The following is an 18,568-nucleotide window of genomic DNA, read 5'->3' on the forward strand; positions in this document are numbered from 1 at the left end:
TCCCAGCGGATCCCTACCGCTGACGATCTGGGACTGCTGTTTGCTGGTCTCCTCGAAGGACGGTATCAGCAGCGCCACGAGGCCCTTGAGCAGCGCCGGGCACACGTCGTAGTTGACCAGGTCCTTGATCAGCTCGATGGCTGGGGAAGGCAGGGGCGCTGGAGAGGCCCGCCGCTCCACTCCCCACCCTCGCAAGGAAGCAGCACCCCCTCCCCCCCAAGTCTTTATCGACCTTTCTTAGCACCTGTTACTGGCCAGCACTGTGCCAGGCGTGGGGGGAGCTGGGCCGGCGACCCCTCAGTCCTGCCCTTCTGGAGCTCGTGGTGAAAGGGGAGAGGGAGGAGGAGGCCGAGGCCCCCTGGGACTCACAGAACCAGCCAGAGCCGGAGGAAGAAGGGTTGGAGGCTGAGAGGCTGAAAAGAGCTGGAGGCCCCACAGAGGTAGGGCCGCCAAAGGGCTTTGAGGAATCTAGAAGGTTTCGTGGAGGAGGGAAGGACCGCGGGTCTTCAAAGGGAGACACGATGGGGAAAGACAAGGGGTGAGAGGGAGACAGAGCAAGTGGGTGGGGATGCGTAGCAGAAAATGAGAAAGGAGGCAAGGTAGACAGCAGTTTAGAGAAACTTTCCTTTCTGACGAACCCTTATTGAGGCCCTGTTTGCCTAGGCTCTGTGCTGAGGGCTCTCCGTTCAGTGTCCCAGTGACGATCCCTGTGACCAACGAGCTTCCTTTTGCAATAGCACGATGACTTATCCCTATTGGACATTTGAGGGAATGAGGCACAGAGAGGTAAAGCACTTGCCTAAGGTACCACAGCTAGGAAGTGGTGGAAGCAAAAGGAGGGACAGATTCGGTTAGGAAGGAGGAGGGGACTAGAATTTAAAGAGGGCATTTTCTGTAGCTGCTTCGCAGTCATTCATTCCATCTAGCATTGACTCAGCCTTTCGGCAAATCTGCACAGGACGCCTCTTGGGCCCGGCGAACAGTTTGGTGACAAGTGCTATAAAAGGGGTGGGTGGGCTGTGGGAGAGCCTGGGAAGGTGGCAGAGGACTGAATATTTTTGTAAAGAGAAAAGAACCCCAGACAGGCAGAGCTGGAAGGGGGCAGGTAATGCGGTGTGATAGGACAGCGGGTAAACACAAGTGCTTGCTGCATGGAAGACAGGGCTTGGAAATGAGCTGTCCCCCCAGCTGCAGAGTCAAGTGCTGCTGGCCTCTCCACTTACTTCGAGGGCAAAGTTGTTTCCCTGACTAGCTCATCTGCATACCAGAATGCAGTGTAGACTACGTGAGAAATATTAACAGTATTATCTGTTTGAAAAACAGAAATTAATGTTTTATTTTCTTTTTAAAAAAATTAAAAATAAAAATCTATTTATTTATTTATGGCTGCGTTGGGTCTTTGTTACTGTGCACGGGGCCTTCTCGAGTTGTGGCGAGCAGGGGGCCTACTCTTTGTTGCGGTGCGCGGGCTTCGCCTTGCGGTGGCTCCTCTTGTTGTGGCGTACCGGCTCTAGGCGCGGGGGCTTCAGTAGTTGTGGCACTCGGGCTCAGTAGTTGTGGCGCACGGGCTTAGTTGCTCGGCGACATGTGGGATCTTCCCGGACCAGGGCTCGAGCCCGTGTCCCCTGCGTTGGCAGGTGGGTTCTTAACCACTACGCCACCAGGGAAGTCCCACCTTTCATTTTCCTGTCAGGAGCTTTTACCCAGTAAGAACACGTTTAGGGGTAATTCTCTACAATGGAAGAAAGGCTTTCGTTGGTAGGTACAAAGGCACCACGAACGTTGGGGGACCAACGAGTATATGGGAGGATGGGCATGCATGGTACACACATACACATTTCTCCCCAGTTTAATGAAATCTTTTGTGTCTTGGCAAAGACTTTCGTGGAGAGAAACACTTGAGAATTGGTAGTGGAATCTTTTGAGGTTTTACTTAAATAAGGGTAAGTATGTGGGTTTCCAAAGACAAATGGCTGATGTGTAGAAATATAAAGAGGTTCCTAGTTAAGAAACAGAAGATACAGCCAACTTGTTGTTTTAGAAAGCAGTTCCACGTTTAAGTCGTAGGTTGGGAACTGGGTTCTCTGATTCCCTGCCCCCAGCTGTAAGAGAGGCTCTAGAGAAGTTATACAGCAATCTTACTCGTGAACATAGATGCAAAAACTCTACACAAAATATTAGCAAATTGAGTCTAGCAGTATGTAAAAGGAATAATGTGCCATCTAGGAATGCACAATGCAATCATCTTAATAGAAAGAAAGTTTGAAAAAACTGAATCTCAGTGTGGTAAGAGCTATCTAGAAAAAACTATAGCAAAGGTCATACCTAATAGATGAAACATTGGAAACTTTCCCTCTTAGATGAGAAGGCAACCTCCCACACATTCCCCTCCACAAAATCTTTAGTAAAAGGTAAAAGACAAGCGATCTGGGACTTCCCTGGTGGCCCAGTGGTTAAGAATCCGCCTGCCAATGCAGGGGACACGGGTTCGAGCCCTGGCCTGGGAAGATCCCACACGCCGCGGAGCAACTAAGCCCGTGCGCCACAACTACTGAGCCAGCGCGCTGGAGCCCGCGAGCCACAACTACTGAGCCCGCGTGCCTCCACTGCTGAGCCAGCGCTCCACAACAAGAGAAGCCACTGCAACGAGAACCCCGCGCACCATAGCGAAGACCCAACGCAGCCGAAAGAGAAAAAAAAGGACAAGTGATCTGAAGAGAGACCAGAGTACACTTAGCTACATTTGCCACTCTCTCCTTAGCTGATTGTAACTCTCCAAGACTGCTGTCTATTCCTGTGCTACGGCCACTCCTCCAGGAAAATCCGTGAAAGGGATTTTTGGAAAAGATGTACTATCTTCTTCTAATCTCTGGAAGAGTTTAAGACTAGAATTTTTTCTTGAATGTTTGATAGAATTCTCTAAAGCTTCTGATCTTATGGAAAAAATGGATTACTGATTCATTTTCTTCAATGGTTAGAGGACAATTTGGGTTTTCTACTTCTCGAGTATGTTTTGGTAAATTATGTTTTCTCGCTGTTTTCACCTAAAGTTTCAAACATATTGCAAGAAGTTTTCATTATGCCATTAACAAAATGATTTTAATGAATGTACCATCTATAATGATGTCTCCTTTTATGGTCTTCATATTGATTATATGGGTTTTCTCTTTTTGCGTCAGTTCCCTTTGCCCCCAAGTCCCATGGGAGTAACACAGACGAATGCCTGCTTATGCAATGGATTTTATTACAAAGAGGAACCCTGATTTCAGAGAACCTGAATGTTATATAGCACTCAGTAAGCATGCCTGCCCTTTGCTCTAAAGGGGAAACTATCTTTCTTTTCAACTTATGGACTTTATTATTTATTTATTTATTCATTTATTTTTGGCTGCACTGGGTCTTCGTTGCTGCGCGCGGGCTTTCTCTAGTTGCGGCGAGCGGGGGCTACTCTTCGTTGCGGTGCGCGGGCTTCTCATCGAGGTGGCTTCTCTTGTTGCGGAGCACGAGCTCTAGGCGCGCGGGCTTCAGTAGTTGTGGCACGCGGGCTCGGTAGTTGTGGCTCGCAGGCTTTAGAGCGCAGGCTCAGCAGTTGTGGCGCACAGGCGTAGTTGCTCCGTGGCCTGTGGGATCTTCCCGGACCAGGGATCAAACCTGTGTCCCCTGCATTGGCAGGCAGATTCTTAACCGCTGCGCCACCAGGGAAGTCCCGAAACTATCTTTATTTTCCAAAGCTGTTTGCTAAACAAACATCCTTGAAAAGATAGTCTGGAACAAAGAACAGTAAGTATTTCATTTACAAGGTGTGCAGAAACGTGAAAGACCTGTAGAGAATTGTCTCCTAGGATTATTTTTCTTTTGCTAGAAGTAATCCTTTAGCAGACACAGTGGCTCTGTTCCTGAATTTAGGGGGAAAGCATTCAGTCTTTCGTTCTTAAGTATAATGTTAGCTGTAGATTTTTTGTTTGTAGATGCTTTGTATCAAGCTGGGGAAGTTCTTCTCTCACCCTTTCTTTTTTTTCCTTCTTCTTTTTTTTTTTTTTTTTCCCGGCGTGCCGCATGGCTTGTGGGATCGTAGTTCCCCAACCAGGAATTGAACCCGGGCCCTTGGCAGTGTAAGTGTGGAGTCCTAACCACTGAAGCGCCAGGGAATTCCCGGGGAAGCTCTTCTCTAGTCCTATTTTTCTGAGAATTTTAAATTACGAATGAGTTTTGAATTTTGTCACGTGCATTTTCTGCAATGATTGATATACAATAATGTGATTTTCCTTCTTTAGTCTGTTAATTTGGTAGGTAAAATTGGTTGACTTTGGGGTATTGAACCAGCCTTGCATTCCTGGAATGAACCCCAGTTGGTCTCAGCCTGTTCTTCCCAATCACAGAATCAAAGAGCTACTCTCCCACGAGGAAGATCCTCAAGGATGTCTGGTGCCACCCCTTCCAGTGCCTGGTACCCTGGGGACAGGCCTCTGGGACAGCCCCTTTCCTCTGTGGGCCAGCCTGATCCAGAAACAGCTGGCCACTGCTTCTGCACTTTCTCTTTCATCCAGGTCTCCTGGGGTAGCCCTCATAATCCCAACTACACCCTACCCCAACCTCTTATTGCTCAGATATGGTTCTAATTTGGAATCACAGAGCCAGCAACCCTGTGGAGGGAAAGGGACCAGGACACTGAGCCTCCCCGTCTTCACCCAGACACTCTCCCACCTGGATAAAAATGCAGCCTGGGATGCCTCTGGCCACTTGGCAGCTATAGCCTGGTGCCTGCAGCCCCCAAGTCTTTCTCACTTGTTCTTTTATTGTTTGGTTGTGAAACCTTTTCTTCCTTTTTCTTGAATTAGTGCTGCTTGGTTTTGGGGTCTGAGTGGCTGGCTCCTCCTCATATCTGACTATAGGGGCCTGGTCAGCTGCAGCACAGCTCTCAGTAGTAGCTGGGCTCTTCCCAGGCACAAGCTGGTGGCACCTTAGTGCCAGGATGCCCTGGAGAAAATGCCAACCTGTGCCTCAGATAGCTTTTCCTGCGGCAAGAAGTGGCTAGGTGAACCTTCAGGGTAAAAAAATGAATGGATGAGGATATTTTAATGAAATTTCCCTGACCACCAATGGCATTCTCTGCCCACATGGGACCAAGCGCTCCAGGAGACAACTCCCTGGTTCTGCCTCTTCACTTTGCACTAAATGCTTGAGCCTTCACTGATTATGTGTCTGCTCCTTGATGATGTATGGGGATCCTTGGCAAAATGAAGATTTATTCACTGAATCACTTTTTTTTTTTTTTTTTTTTTGTGGCCGTGCCACTCGGCTTGTGGGTTCTTAGTTCCCCGACCAAGGATCGAACCTGGGCCGCGGCAGAAAAAGCACTGAGTCTTAACTGCTGGACCGCCAGGGAATTCCCCACTGAATCACTTTAAAAAAAAAAAAAAGATTTATTTATTTACTTTCATTTTTGGCTGCGTTGGGTCTTTGTTGCCGCGCGCGGGCTTTTCTCTAGTTGCGGCGAGCGGGCGCTACTCTTCGTTGAAGTGCGCGGGCTTCTCATTGGGTGGCTTCTCTTGTTGCAGAGCACGGGCTCTAGGCGCGCGGGCTTCAGGAGTTGTGGCACACGGGCTGAGTTGCTCCTTGGCATGTGGGATCTTCCCGGGCTCGAACCCGTGTCCGCTGCATTGGCAGGTGGATTCTTAACCACTGTGCCACCCCGAACCTATGACTCTTTAACACTATGTGAATTACATCCTGCACTGCCTTGTAGCAAATCACCCCCTGTAGCATTTGCACTTCAGAAAAAAGGTCGCAGGCCAACAGCCCAGAGACAAACCGACCCAATTACCGGGCTGCCTGATGCCAGCAGTGACTGTTTTGAAATAACGCAGGAAGAAGAAGAATGCAAGACCTTCACTACTTTGATCCTTACCATATATCCCAGACTGCGAGCCCCACGTATAAAATCTTTTCCGATTCCCAAAGGAGATGGGGGCACAGTTCTTCAGGCGCTAGCCTGCTGTGTCTTCCCTTCTGCCTGGCAGAAAAATGAAGCCATCTCTCTCTTCCTCCAAAATCTCTGTCTCCGTATTTCTGTTCGGCATTGGTGCACAGGGAAGCTGATATTGCGGCAACACCATCATCCATCTGCTCTTCCTCTTAAGGCCAGTTGAAGATGGTCCCTTGCAGTTTCCCAAGTTAGGTTAGTGATGTGAAATTCTCCTGCCCCTGGCCCTACCTCCTTCCCTGTCCCCAGCCGCGCAGAAGGCAGTTTGCTGGTTGTCTTCCCCAATTCTTCTCCAAGTAGGTTATGTTTACTCCCCAAATCCCTGAGCCAGAGGTGGGGTTGCCTACACTCCCAAACCCTGAGTGTCCACCTTGCCCTGTTGTTTGTAGTCTCTTGTGCTGTGCCTACAGTGGCACCTGGGCGGGGGAGGACACTGCCCTCGTCTAGGTTTTTCTAAATGTCTTACTCAAGTTGCAACCTCCAGCTTGTGAATCAACTGTGTTTCTTTTTTGACTTGTAAGCAAGTATTAAGCTTTGGGGTTGGGGGGAGGTCTGTAATGTGAAACAACTTCTTGTCTTCCCTCCCCCCACATTGTTGTAAATAACTTTTAACGGCCAAACCCCAGCTTTGCACTTTGTTTTTTTTTCCTAACTGCTAAGACCATTTTCTTCCCCCTGGTCTTACTGTAACATTTGGAAAAGGAATAAATGTCGTCCCTTAAAAAAAATAAAATAAAATAAAACAGACTTTCTGGGACTTCCCTGGTGGCACAGTGGTTAAGAATCCGCCTGCCAATGCAGGGGACACGGGTTCGAGCCCTGGTCCCGGAAGATCCCACAGGCCACGGAGCAACAAAGCCCGTGCGCCACAACTACTGAGCCTGCGCTCTAGAGCCCGCGTGCCGCAACTACTAAAGCCCGCACGCCTACAGCCCGTGCTCCGCAACAAGAGAAGCCACCGCAATGAGAAGCCCGCGCACCGCGATGAAGAGCAGCCCCCGCTCGCGGCAACTAGAGAAAGCTCACGTGCAGCAACAAAGAGCCAACACAGCCAAAAAATAAATAAATAAATATATAAATAAAACTTAAAAGAAAAAAAAGAAGACTAAAAAAATAAAGGGAAATCTGCCCCAACCTGTGAAATTATCTTAAAAACAAAACAAAACAAAACAAAACAAAAACAAACAAAAAAACAGACTTTCTGGTCGGACTCGGCGACTATATGCCTATCTGGCTTCTGCTCCGCCCCCTGGTGGTGGCTCTAGACCGAGCAGGAAAACTAATAAACGAAGGCATTTGCCGAAGCGCGAGGTTGGTGACCGGGCTTCATTTACATACCCACAATGCATTGCATTCAGGGTCTTGCCTACTTTCAAAAGGCTAGATTCTTGTATTTCTTTTGACTCCCGCCCCCGCTCGAAATCAGGATATTTTCAGAGAATTGTCTGAAATAATGGCAGAACTCACTCGTTGTTTGCGGGTAAATAGTTACCATTGGTGTCTTGGGACTTACCGTTAGCCGAGGCCTGTGTGAGAGGCTATGACGCCATACTCTGGTTTCTCTTCAGAACGCATAAATCTTTCGCCTTTTACTAAAGATTTCCGTGGAGAGAAACAATTCCGAGTTTCTCGTCAATTTTTTGAGGCCTTGTTTTCACAAGGCTAATATCTTTGTACAAAAAGTAAGTAGAAGAATGTTTTGTTCTTCTGTGGGTTTGGCGGTAGCGTTCCCCGTTCTGGAAAAAGTAGGGGTAAAGCAGTTCTGGTTCGGTTGCAGGTCGTGTTTGTGTCGGTGTGTCCCGATTTGTTCTTGTCCAGCGATTATTTTCGGTGGGTGGTGTGTTGTGTCTTGCACGTTGATGGTTGTTTTGTTGGTGTTTTGGCGGTGAGGCGCGTGATGTCCGTGTGGTTTCGGAACCTGGGCAAGCACCTGGAAGTCCCATCGGTTGGCGGCGCGAGACCAGTGAAGTACAGTGGCGAGCCGTGCTTGCGGTGCTTGCGGTTTCTGGCTGTTATTCGTAAGCAGCTGGACTCCTCTGTGGGAGCAAGGTGTGGTGTTCCGTTCCTGTGAGGTTGTCTTCGGACAGCGGGTCTGGTGTGGACGGTGAAGCTGGTGCTCGCGGAGTCGTGTGGTAGCGTGGGGCGGTGATATTGACCCTGGTTAGAGGAAGGCGGCACCCGTGGGTGGGAGGAGGAGACGCGAGACAAGCGCCCACCGTTTCCTTAGCGCGAGCGGCCCCACGGTTTTCAGAAATGCATGTACTCACGGAGCTGCAGAACGCACTTTGTTCCTAGGGCTTCGGGTTTATGTTTGCACGTTGAAGACCACCACGCCTGAACTTGAACTGCTTCTTGTGCTCGGCACGGGGCCTGGCACGGAGCAAGTCAATCGTGCAGTAGACGGTTGCTAGCTGTAGAGTATCCGCTTAACCTGGCTTTGGTGAGGTCTTGAATTCAAGTGGAGGCTTGGGCCTATTTGTCTGCAAAGGTCTTTCAAGGCAGTACGTGAGCACCTCAGGCGAGACCCACGTCTCTGGGACTGTGGTTCTAACTGCTGCACTTGTGGAACTTGGCTTTTCTAAAAACTTCAAAAAAATTGAAGTGTAGTTGGTTGATTTTTGTGTGATACATGTTTATTTTATTATGTATTTATTTATTTGAAGTAGCACAACATTTTAATCCATTAATTCTAAAAATAACAGAGACATTTTATATCCAGTGTCACCTCCTCAAGAGTCTACTGCAGATTAGACAGCCAGACTGCAACTTACAAAGCCAGACATTAAAGTTGAAGATGCAGTTTGGGACAACACCATCATGGGGAGATTTTCCTCCTCTTTGCTCATAAACATAAGTTGTCAGCTTAAAAGAATCCTCAGACAGAAAGAGAAAGCTTTCTCTCTCTATAACCTCTTTATTTTAAATCTGTCTGTAATGTTTGAAGACAAAACAGATAATCAGAAAACCAACCTCCCAAGCAAGTACAAGGATCTGAGCTGGACTCCTGGGACTAAAGACTGGTTTAGTTCTATTTCTACCAACACTGTGATGTGAGGTGCTGTGGTTCTTGTTTTAGTTACAAGAGGGGTTAGGAATGAATGCCCACACACAGTTAATAATAGCTTATCTCGCACATAACTCTGCAGCAGAATACCAACAACAGCAGTATTTTAAAGCAGGGGGGAGAAGAAAGTAGACATGAATACAACTTAAGGTTTCCTTGGTTCTTCCCCTCTTTTTACAAGGAGAATTCAGCTCAAAAGCAAAACTCCAGAATGCCCGTACTGTCCTTTGGCCCACCAGGCCCGGAGAGCCTCAGGCTTTAGTGATGTATCCTTCTCGGATGAGGAAATCATAGATTTTCCGGGTTTTGTTCACGTCTATCTTGATGAGTGCTCTTGCCTGTGCCAGTCTCAAGCCTCCTTGCTTGTTACATTCGTTCAATAGAGCAGATTTGTATTCTAAATAGGCTCCTGGGGCCAATCTCACCACCTGACAGAGCTCCTTTTCTTTTTCATCCAACTTCTCTGTGCCAGGGAGGCCAGTGAGGTTCAAGGGCGGTGCACTTCGTGTACCTGAATTCGAAGCCATTGGTACGGAAGAACTCAGGCCAGAATCAATGGCAGCCTGCCGGCGGAGCCCCTGCTGGCAGGCGCTACCGTCCTGGACGTACTGGAGAACCTCCGAGAGCATAGTGCGTTTGAGGCGTTCCTCTTCTCGAGTCTTCTTGAGGTGATCATAGGTTCTGGCACTACAAAAGTTGGTAATGCCTGCTGTCCTGTATTCCTGGAGCCTCTTGATTTCCCTTCCGAGTTCGAATTCCAATGCATGGCTTTCAATGAACTTGTCACGTTCCACCGGCCCCACTATCCTTGCAAATCGCCTCATTGTTTCATAAAGGTCTTGGACTTCCTTGGGATACCGCCGTTCCATTAACTGAAACTTTCTAAGGTTGATTAATCCATGGTCTCTTATAATTCGTGTAAAATGTCCGAGTCATCTTCAACAAAATCAATGTCTCTCAAGTCCCATTCTGCATACTTGTCAGACTCCTCAATGAACTCTGCTCGAGCTGGCATGTATCCTGCCATGTCCCGAGAAAGCAAGGAGTCAAAGGTAGGTCGGGGAGGGTCATCTGTAGAGTGAAATGGAATGGCTGTGTCAGCAGTTTTTGCCTCCTCTGCTTGCTTCAGGTTTAGCAGGGTAGACGCAAATAGAGGGTTATTGATGAAATGCTTCATGTAGTGCTTCTCACACTCCTCCTTGGTCTTGGTGCACATTTGATTGGCTACTTCCTGCCATTTCCAAAGCCACAGTCCATCACAGCTTCTAAAAGGGCCATTTCTTCTTGAGCAGTCCAGCTGGGGTCAAGAACAGGAAAATCTGAGGTCATTATTTCGTAAGTATGATCACGTTGATGTTTCTTGTACTCAAATCCTCGAGTGAAACACTGTAAGCACAGGAAAAAAGGAGGTGGCCCACATTCAGCACACTTGATATAAGGCTCCATGAGGTAGGAGGAGCAGCCTCGGCAAGGTGGCTTATCAGAGGGATCACTGCTAAAGGAACTCAAACGGTCCATTCCCCAGTTGGCAAAGACTGCTGCTTTGATCTTCCTCAATGTAGGGCTCCTTCAAGGAGGTTTCAGAACTGGCCAACACAGACACCAAAGCTGACGACCCCCCCCCCCCGCCCCCCTTACTTCATTCCCCTCCTCCGCGCCGAGGAAACGCCAGCGGCGCGCGCGCCCTGGGCTTGCGTGCTGGCTCCCGTGCGGCGCAGGCGCCATGATACATATTTTATATATATACTTTCTGATGAGGTAGTTTAGCCTTAGAACTAGAACTGTTAAAAACAAGAGATCCTAGGAATTCCCTGGCGGTCCAGTGGTTAGGGCTCCACGCTTCCACTGCAGAGGGCGCGGGTTCTATCCCTGGTTGGGGAACTGAAACCGAGCAGGCCGCGCGGCGCGGCCAAAAAAAAAGAAAAGGAAAAGGAAATGCTCGAGATTTTCTGTAGTTTCCAGTTTCTAATGTGGATCAAGACAGCAAGTAATTGCTGTAAATTTTAACTTTAGAAGTAAGCTTAGGGCTTCCCTGGTGGTGCAGGGGTTAAGAATCCGCCTGCCACTGCAGGGGACATGGGTTCGAGCCCTGGTCCCGGAAGATCCCACATGCCGCGGAGCAACTAAGCCCGGGCACCACAACTACTGAGCCTGTACTCTAGAGCCCGCGTGCCACAAGCACTGAAGCCCGCGCGCCTAGAGCCCGTGCTCGGCAGCAAGAGAAGCCACCGTAGTGAGAAGCCCGCGCACCGCACCGAAGAGCAGCCCCTGCTCCACGCAACTAGAGAAAGCCCGCGCGCAGCCACGAAGACCCAACACCGCCCAAAATAAATACAATGCATAAATTAGACAGACAAAAAAAAAAAGCTTATACTACATGACAATCAAATGCAATATACAAACCTTAACTGGATCCTGGACCAAACCCAATAACACACCAAGAAAAGGAAGGCAGGAAGAAAGCAGAAGGTACACTTTTGGTACCTTTGTGGAAATTTTAATATGTACTCTGTTTCACATGACAGTATTGAATTAATAATTGTATTTGTTTTCTTGCTGCTGTAACAAATTATCACACGCTTAGTGACTTAAAACAACCCAAATTTATTCTCTTACAGTTCTGGAGGTCAGGAGTGCAGAATTAAGGTGTTGACAGGGCTGCATTCTTTTCTAGAGGCTTCAAGGGAGAATCTGTTCCCTTGCCTTTAGAAAGCTGCCTTCATTCCTTGGCCTGTGACCCCTTCCTTGCACTCCAAATCTCTTGCTTCTGTCGTGTCATCTCCTAACTAACTCTGGATCCTCCTGCCGTATAAAGACCCTCGTAATTACCTGGGGCCCACCGAGATAATCCAGGAGAATCTCCCCATCTCAAGATCCTTAATCACACCTGCAAAATCCCTTTTACCATGTGAAGTGAAGTAACATATCTACAGGTTCCTGGGATTAGGATGTGGATGTATTTGGAGGCTATGACTCACACTACCACAATAATGATATAGTAATTATGTGGGAGAACGGCCTTATTCTTATAGACACGTAATGTGAACTATTTAGTAGTGAAATGTCATGCTATCGGAAACTTTCTAATAACCCAGTAAACAGAAAGAGAGAAAGAAAATGTGTCACAGGTACTCATTCTTTCAACTTTTTGTAGTTTTGAACTTTTGGGAATAAAAAGTTGGGGGAAAATAAATGTATATTGATACATTTCATGTAACGTATATTTGTTTTGGATATTTGTATTATACTTAAGATTTCATTTTTATTTATTTATTTTAAAAAGTACTTATTTATTTGGCTGAGCCAGGTCTTAACTGCGGCATGCATGATCTTTAGCTACGGCATGAGAACCCTTAGTTGCAGCATGTGGGCTCTAGGTCCCTGACCGGGGATCGAACCTGGGCCCCCTGCATTGGGAGCGTGGAGTCTTAGCCACTGGACCACCAGGGAAGTCCCTTAAGATTTCATTTTTTTAAAAGTTCCATTGTTATTAAACTATTATCATCTTAGACCAGTGGTTTCCAGATTGTTGGATTTTCCAATTATTAAAATTTCCAAAAAATTTCTGCGGTACTAATTTTAAAAATCATGATTCTACAAAAAGGCCATTCCAAGACTAAAAACAGTAAGAGTGACTTGACACCAAAGGACAGGACACGGCTTTAAAACAGGAAATCCATTTAGCTTTATGGAAGACATACCGATATTTCGTTAACTTTTCTCTCCTCCCTCCGCCCAAATAGAGGAAAGCTGAGGCTCAATTAGGCTGCCTTTGACCAACAAGATCGGGGCCGGTGATGCCCTCTTGTGGCATCCTGGAGAATTACTGCCATCTGACTTCATGTCCTCTGACTTTGAGGGACAATTCCCTCACAGTAACTCGGTCATTCATTCATATGTGCCAGGCATTGTTCTCAGCATCTGGGATATATCAGTAATGAAAACAAATATCCCTGCCCTGCTGGAGCTTACATTCAGGTGGGGAGACAGACAATAAATAAATAACACATAAATAAGTGCTATGGAAAAAACAGCAGTGGCAGGGGTTGGGGGTCAGAGTGTAGGGGTTGGTAGTGTGGGATGCGACTTAAAAAAGGGTAACCCTTCCTGAGAAGATAACTTTGTTTTTTAAAAAGATTATTTATTTATTTGGTTGCACCGGGTCTTAGTTGCGGCAGGCGGGCTCCTTCGTTGTGGCTCGCCAGTTCCTTAGTTGTGGCGTGCACGTGGGCTCTAGTTCCCTGACCAGGGATCGAACCCTGGCCCCCTGTATTGGGAGCACGGAGTCTTATCCACTGCACCACCAGGTAAGTCCTGAGAAGATACCTTTTGTGTAAAGAGTTGAAAGGAGGTCAAGGAGTTAGCCATGCAGACACCTGGGGTGAGAGGTCTAGGAACAGAACCTCTCTCAAGTGTCCAGCAGAGAAGTCTGCACAAAAGCCCTAAAGCAGGAGCTTGTTTTTATTAATTAATTAATTTGTTTATTTATTTTTGGCTGTGTCGGGTCTTTCGTTTCTGTGCGAGGGCTTTCTCTAGCTGCGGCGAGCGGGGGCCACTCTTCATCGCGGTGCGCGGGCCTCTCACTATCGCGGCCTCTCTTGTTGCGGAGCACAGGCTCCAGACGCGCAGGCTCAGTAGTTGTGGCTCACGGGCCTAGTTGCTCCGCGGCATGTGGAATCTTCCCAGACCAGGGCTCGAACCCGTGTCCCCTGCTTTGGCAGGCAGATTCTCAACCACTGCGCCACCAGGGAAGCCCCAGGAGCTTGTTTTGTCAACTTCAAGAACCACACAGCCAATGTGTCTGGAGCCCAGTGAAGAAGAGAGAGGGACGTAGGAGAGAGTTCAGAAGTCATGGGAGACTAGATCACCCTGGAGGCCATAACAGTAAGGGCTTGGGCTTTACTCAGTGAAATGGAGAGCCCTGCAAGGTTCTGAGCAGAGTGACAGAATCTGAAGTTTACAAGGACCACTCTGGCTGCTGTGTCGACAAAGAGAATGGGGCAGAAAGCAGAGTCATCTAGAGGAGAGATGATGGTGGCTTGGACCCGAGTATTAGCAATGGAGGTAGTGAGACATAGTTGGATTCTGGATATATTTGGAAGGTAGAGTCGACAGACAGAATGGATCCAGAGGTTAAAGAGAGACATCAAGGAGAACACCACGATTTTGTTCTGAGTGGCAGGAAGGATGAGTTGCCATCAGCTGAGTTGGGGAAGATGGCACAGGACTGGGAGTTCAGATTTGGACACTGATGAAATACAAGTCCATATTCTAAGGCAAGTCAAGGAAAATTTGAACATAAAAAATGTTCTCTGCCCTGTGGCCTCCTCTCTTCCCTCTACTGTGCATTGCGTATCTGCATCATGCATCGACCAACCTCCCCACCGGCAGAAACAGCTGCTCAACTGTAAAGAGCGACATTCTCCTAGTATCAACAAGATAACTCCTTAGGAGATAACCTTCCTTCTTGATCTTGTAAGGGGCCCTGATGACCCATGACCCATTACTTGCTTTGTAGGTGTAGATCTGGATTGTGTGAATGTCACTGTGTACGTCATTTAACGTACAAAGCCCTGGATAACTGTGCTTTGACCTCTCACAGGCAGAACAGTTCTTGGAGCTTTCTGAGAGGCTGCTCCCGGCTTATACGCCGCCAGTTTGGCTCGAATAAAATTTTCCATTGCTTTCTTCGATCGACTGATTAAATTTTTCGTCGACAACACAATGAGGTAGAACTGTTTAGCTGGAAATAGAAATGTGGGAGTCGTTGCACAGAAGTGGTATTTCAAGTAATGGAATCACCAGGGTGTAAACGTAGGGAAGAGGTTCCAGGTCAGAGTCCTGCCTCACTCCACCTTGAAGGCAGCTGGGTGGAAGAGGAGGAATCAGCAAAAGAGAATGAAAGGAAGCAACCGGAGAGGCAGGAGAAAAACCAGGTGGGTGTGGTGTCCTGGAGGGGAGAGCGCAGGGGCCAGCAGGGAGCTGAGGTAAGGCCCGCTCCTCAGGCTGTGCCCTTGAATCTTCTACGACGTTGGGGGTCCTTCCCCTCAGACCAGCTTTTTTCCTTGGTGAGCAGGGGCACCCCGACCCATCGTCATAACTCTCACTAGAGCTCCCTCTGCCCTCCACACACGGACGCCAGATAGATAGCAAGACTGTTTGTTTATTGAACCCTTCCCAGCCAGCTCTCCTTTTCCCCTTCTGGCGGGCAGAACCCCAGCCTCCCACCAAGGGCCAAGAGGAGTCAACCGGGGCTTGGCCCTGGCTCCTTCCTTCTGCCAGGCTTCCCTGCCACACAGCCTTGGCTTCCTGGCTGGCCTTGGAGGCTCTGTTACTCCCTTTCTTCCACAGCCTCCTTCTGGAAGTGTGTGATGGAGGCCACCTGACCCCGATTACAACGGCCAAAGTAAAAGCTCATGGTGCTGTCGGAGAGGCCACTGAGATACAGCTCTGGGGACAGGGAGGTGAGCCTGAGCCTGGGGGCCGCCGCACCTCTGCTCCAGGCCCCCTCACACGCCACTCACCTTTGGTGACATTGACTTTGTTGGCCGCCAAGATGTCCGCCTGAACGCTATCTATTTTCACGTACAAGTCCTCGGCGTTGCTCTGAGGACAGGAGCAAGGGGACCTGGGCTGGATGCCAGGGCAGCCTGGACCCGGAGTTGGGCGTGGGCAGACGGAGGTTGCAGGCTGCGGTCAGGCCCTCAGCCTGACTGGAAGGGCAGGAAAGGGGACGGAAGGGTGCCAGGCGGAGAAGCCCAAGCCAGGGCAGTCCCTCCCGCCGCCGGCCCCGAGGCCGATCTGTGTGTGGGGTGTACAAGGGGAGGGGCCGTGCGCTGGGGTGTGCACAGGGGCACTGTTCCGTCCCGCGGGGCGCGGCGGGGCGGGAGCACTTACACGGAAGAGCTTGTAGAGTTCCTCCCCCATGGACCTGCGCACGTGCTCCTCCACCACTGGGAATAACTGCACAAAGTACTGCGTGGGCGGGCGAGGGGGCGTGACTGCCGTGCCCGCGCGCTGTGCCCGCCGCGCCGCCCGGCCGCCCAGCGCACCTCTAGCGTGAGGCTGGCCTGCCGCTGGCTGTTGCTGTGGTCCGTGTTGCCCATGGCGGCCATGAGGCTGTGCACCACGCGCAGGTGCAGCATCTCCTCGGCTAGGCTCGTGTTGCCTCGCGCCAGGATCCTGGGCGGGGGTGGCGTGGGGTGGGGGTGGGATTCGGGCTGCGGCGGCCCCGTGGGACCCTCCGGGCGGCCGGAGCGCTCTTGGGGGCCCGCGGGGCAGCGCCGGGCCTGGCTTGCCGCATCCGCCCACTACCTGCTGCCCGCTTACCCGATGGCCTTGGCGGCCGCGGCCTGCTGCAAGAACAATGGCAGGTGGGCGGTGAGCTGCAGAACCGAAGAGTCTGCAAGAGGGAGTGGCCGTGAGGCTGGAGGACCGCTCGCCCTCGTCTTCCACCCTGCCCCGTCGGGGTCCACCACCCCGATCCCAGCGGATCCCTACCGCTGACGATCTGGGACTGCTGTTTGCTGGTCTCCTCGAAGGACGGTATCAGCCGCGCCACGAGGCCCTTGAGCAGCGCCGGGCACACGTCGTAGTTGACCAGGTCCTTGATCAGCTCGATGGCTGGGGAAGGCAGGGGCGCTGGAGAGGCCCGCCGCTCCACTCCCCACCCTCGCAAGGAAGCAGCACCCCCTCCCCCCCTCCCCCCCAAGTCTTTATCGACCTTTCTTAGCACCTGTTACTGGCCAGCACTGTGCCAGGCGTGGGGGGAGCTGGGCCGGCGACCCCTCAGTCCTGCCCTTCTGGAGCTCGTGGTTAAAAGGGAGAGGGAGGAGGAGGCCGAGGCCCCCTGGGACTCACAGAACCAGCCAGAGCCGGAGGAAGAAGGGTTGGAGGCTGAGAGGCTGAAAAGAGCTGGAGGCCCCACAGAGGTAGGGCCGCCAAAGGGCTTTGAGGAATCTAGAAGGTTTCGTGGAGGAGGGAAGGACCGCGGGTCTTCAAAGGGAGACAGGATGGGGAAAGACAAGGGGTGAGAGGGAGACAGAGCAAGTGGGTGGGGATGCGTAGCAGAAAATGAGAAAGGAGGCAAGGTAGACAGCAGTTTAGAGAAACTTTCCTTTCTGACGAACCCTTATTGAGGCCCTGTTTGCCTAGGCTCTGTGCTGAGGGCTCTCCGTTCAGTGTCCCAGTGACGATCCCTGTGACCAACGAGCTTCCTTTTGCAATAGCACGATGACTTATCCCTATTGGACATTTGAGGGAATGAGGCACAGAGAGGTAAAGCACTTGCCTAAGGTACCACAGCTAGGAAGTGGTGGAAGCAAAAGGAGGGACAGATTCGGTTAGGAAGGAGGAGGGGACTAGAATTTAAAGAGGGCATTTTCTGTAGCTGCTTCGCAGTCATTCATTCCATCTAGCATTGACTCAGCCTTTCGGCAAATCTGCACAGGACGCCTCTTGGGCCCGGCGAACAGTTTGGTGACAAGTGCTATAAAAGGGGTGGGTGGGCTGTGGGAGAGCCTGGGAAGGTGGCAGAGGACTGAATATTTTTGTAAAGAGAAAAGAACCCCAGACAGGCAGAGCTGGAAGGGGGCAGGTAATGCGGTGTGATAGGACAGCGGGTAAACACAAGTGCTTGCTGCATGGAAGACAGGGCTTGGAAATGAGCTGTCCCCCCAGCTGCAGAGTCAAGTGCTGCTGGCCTCTCCACTTACTTCGAGGGCAAAGTTGTTTCCCTGACTAGCTCATCTGCATACCAGAATGCAGTGTAGACTACGTGAGAAATATTAACAGTATTATCTGTTTGAAAAACAGAAATTAATGTTTTATTTTCTTTTTAAAAAAATTAAAAATAAAAATCTATTTATTTATTTATGGCTGCGTTGGGTCTTTGTTACTGTGCACGGGGCCTTCTCGAGTTGTGGCGAGCAGGGGGCCTACTCTTTGTTGCGGTGCGCGGGCTTCGCCTTGCGGTGGCTCCTCTTGTTGTGGCGTACCGGCTCTAGGCGCGGGGGCTTCAGTAGTTGTGGCACTCGGGCTCAGTAGTTGTGGCGCACGGGCTTAGTTGCTCGGCGACATGTGGGATCTTCCCGGACCAGGGCTCGAGCCCGTGTCCCCTGCGTTGGCAGGTGGGTTCTTAACCACTACGCCACCAGGGAAGTCCCACCTTTCATTTTCCTGTCAGGAGCTTTTACCCAGTAAGAACACGTTTAGGGGTAATTCTCTACAATGGAAGAAAGGCTTTCGTTGGTAGGTACAAAGGCACCACGAACGTTGGGGGACCAACGAGTATATGGGAGGATGGGCATGCATGGTACACACATACACATTTCTCCCCAGTTTAATGAAATCTTTTGTGTCTTGGCAAAGACTTTCGTGGAGAGAAACACTTGAGAATTGGTAGTGGAATCTTTTGAGGTTTTACTTAAATAAGGGTAAGTATGTGGGTTTCCAAAGACAAATGGCTGATGTGTAGAAATATAAAGAGGTTCCTAGTTAAGAAACAGAAGATACAGCCAACT

The 18,568-nt window shown here is 49.9% G+C and overlaps 1 protein-coding gene and 2 pseudogenes across 3 annotated transcripts in view; 1 reads left to right on the forward strand and 2 right to left on the reverse strand.

Annotated features, from left to right (window-relative positions):
• LOC309657968 (MARCKS-related protein pseudogene) overlaps positions 1–18,568 on the forward strand; it is a 43,699-nt pseudogene that overhangs the window by 12,436 nt on the left and 12,695 nt on the right. The window lies entirely within an intron of this gene.
• On the reverse strand, positions 43–11,677 carry LOC309657686 (transcriptional adapter 2-alpha pseudogene; annotated as a pseudogene). The gene is made up of 2 exons (XR_014268809.1): positions 7,497–11,677; positions 43–140 (listed from the first exon to the last, which is right to left on the reverse strand). The product of XR_014268809.1 is annotated as a transcriptional adapter 2-alpha pseudogene (transcript).
• LOC309657684 (armadillo-like helical domain containing protein 1) overlaps positions 15,191–18,568 on the reverse strand; it is a 45,641-nt gene continuing 42,263 nt past the window's right edge. The window contains exons 7-12 of the mRNA XM_082455512.1: positions 16,548–16,670; positions 16,377–16,449; positions 16,100–16,229; positions 15,945–16,022; positions 15,572–15,653; positions 15,191–15,497 (exon numbers count right to left, since the gene is read on the reverse strand). Of these exons, the coding sequence (XP_082311638.1) occupies positions 15,379–15,497; positions 15,572–15,653; positions 15,945–16,022; positions 16,100–16,229; positions 16,377–16,449; positions 16,548–16,670 (605 nt within the window). The 3' untranslated portion in view covers positions 15,191–15,378. The remainder of the gene's footprint in view (positions 15,498–15,571; positions 15,654–15,944; positions 16,023–16,099; positions 16,230–16,376; positions 16,450–16,547; positions 16,671–18,568) is intronic.

The sequence above is a fragment of the Balaenoptera physalus genome (genome assembly GCF_965194825.1).
Source record: "Balaenoptera physalus genome assembly, chromosome: 1".
Classification (NCBI taxonomy): Eukaryota; Metazoa; Chordata; class Mammalia; order Artiodactyla; family Balaenopteridae; genus Balaenoptera; species Balaenoptera physalus.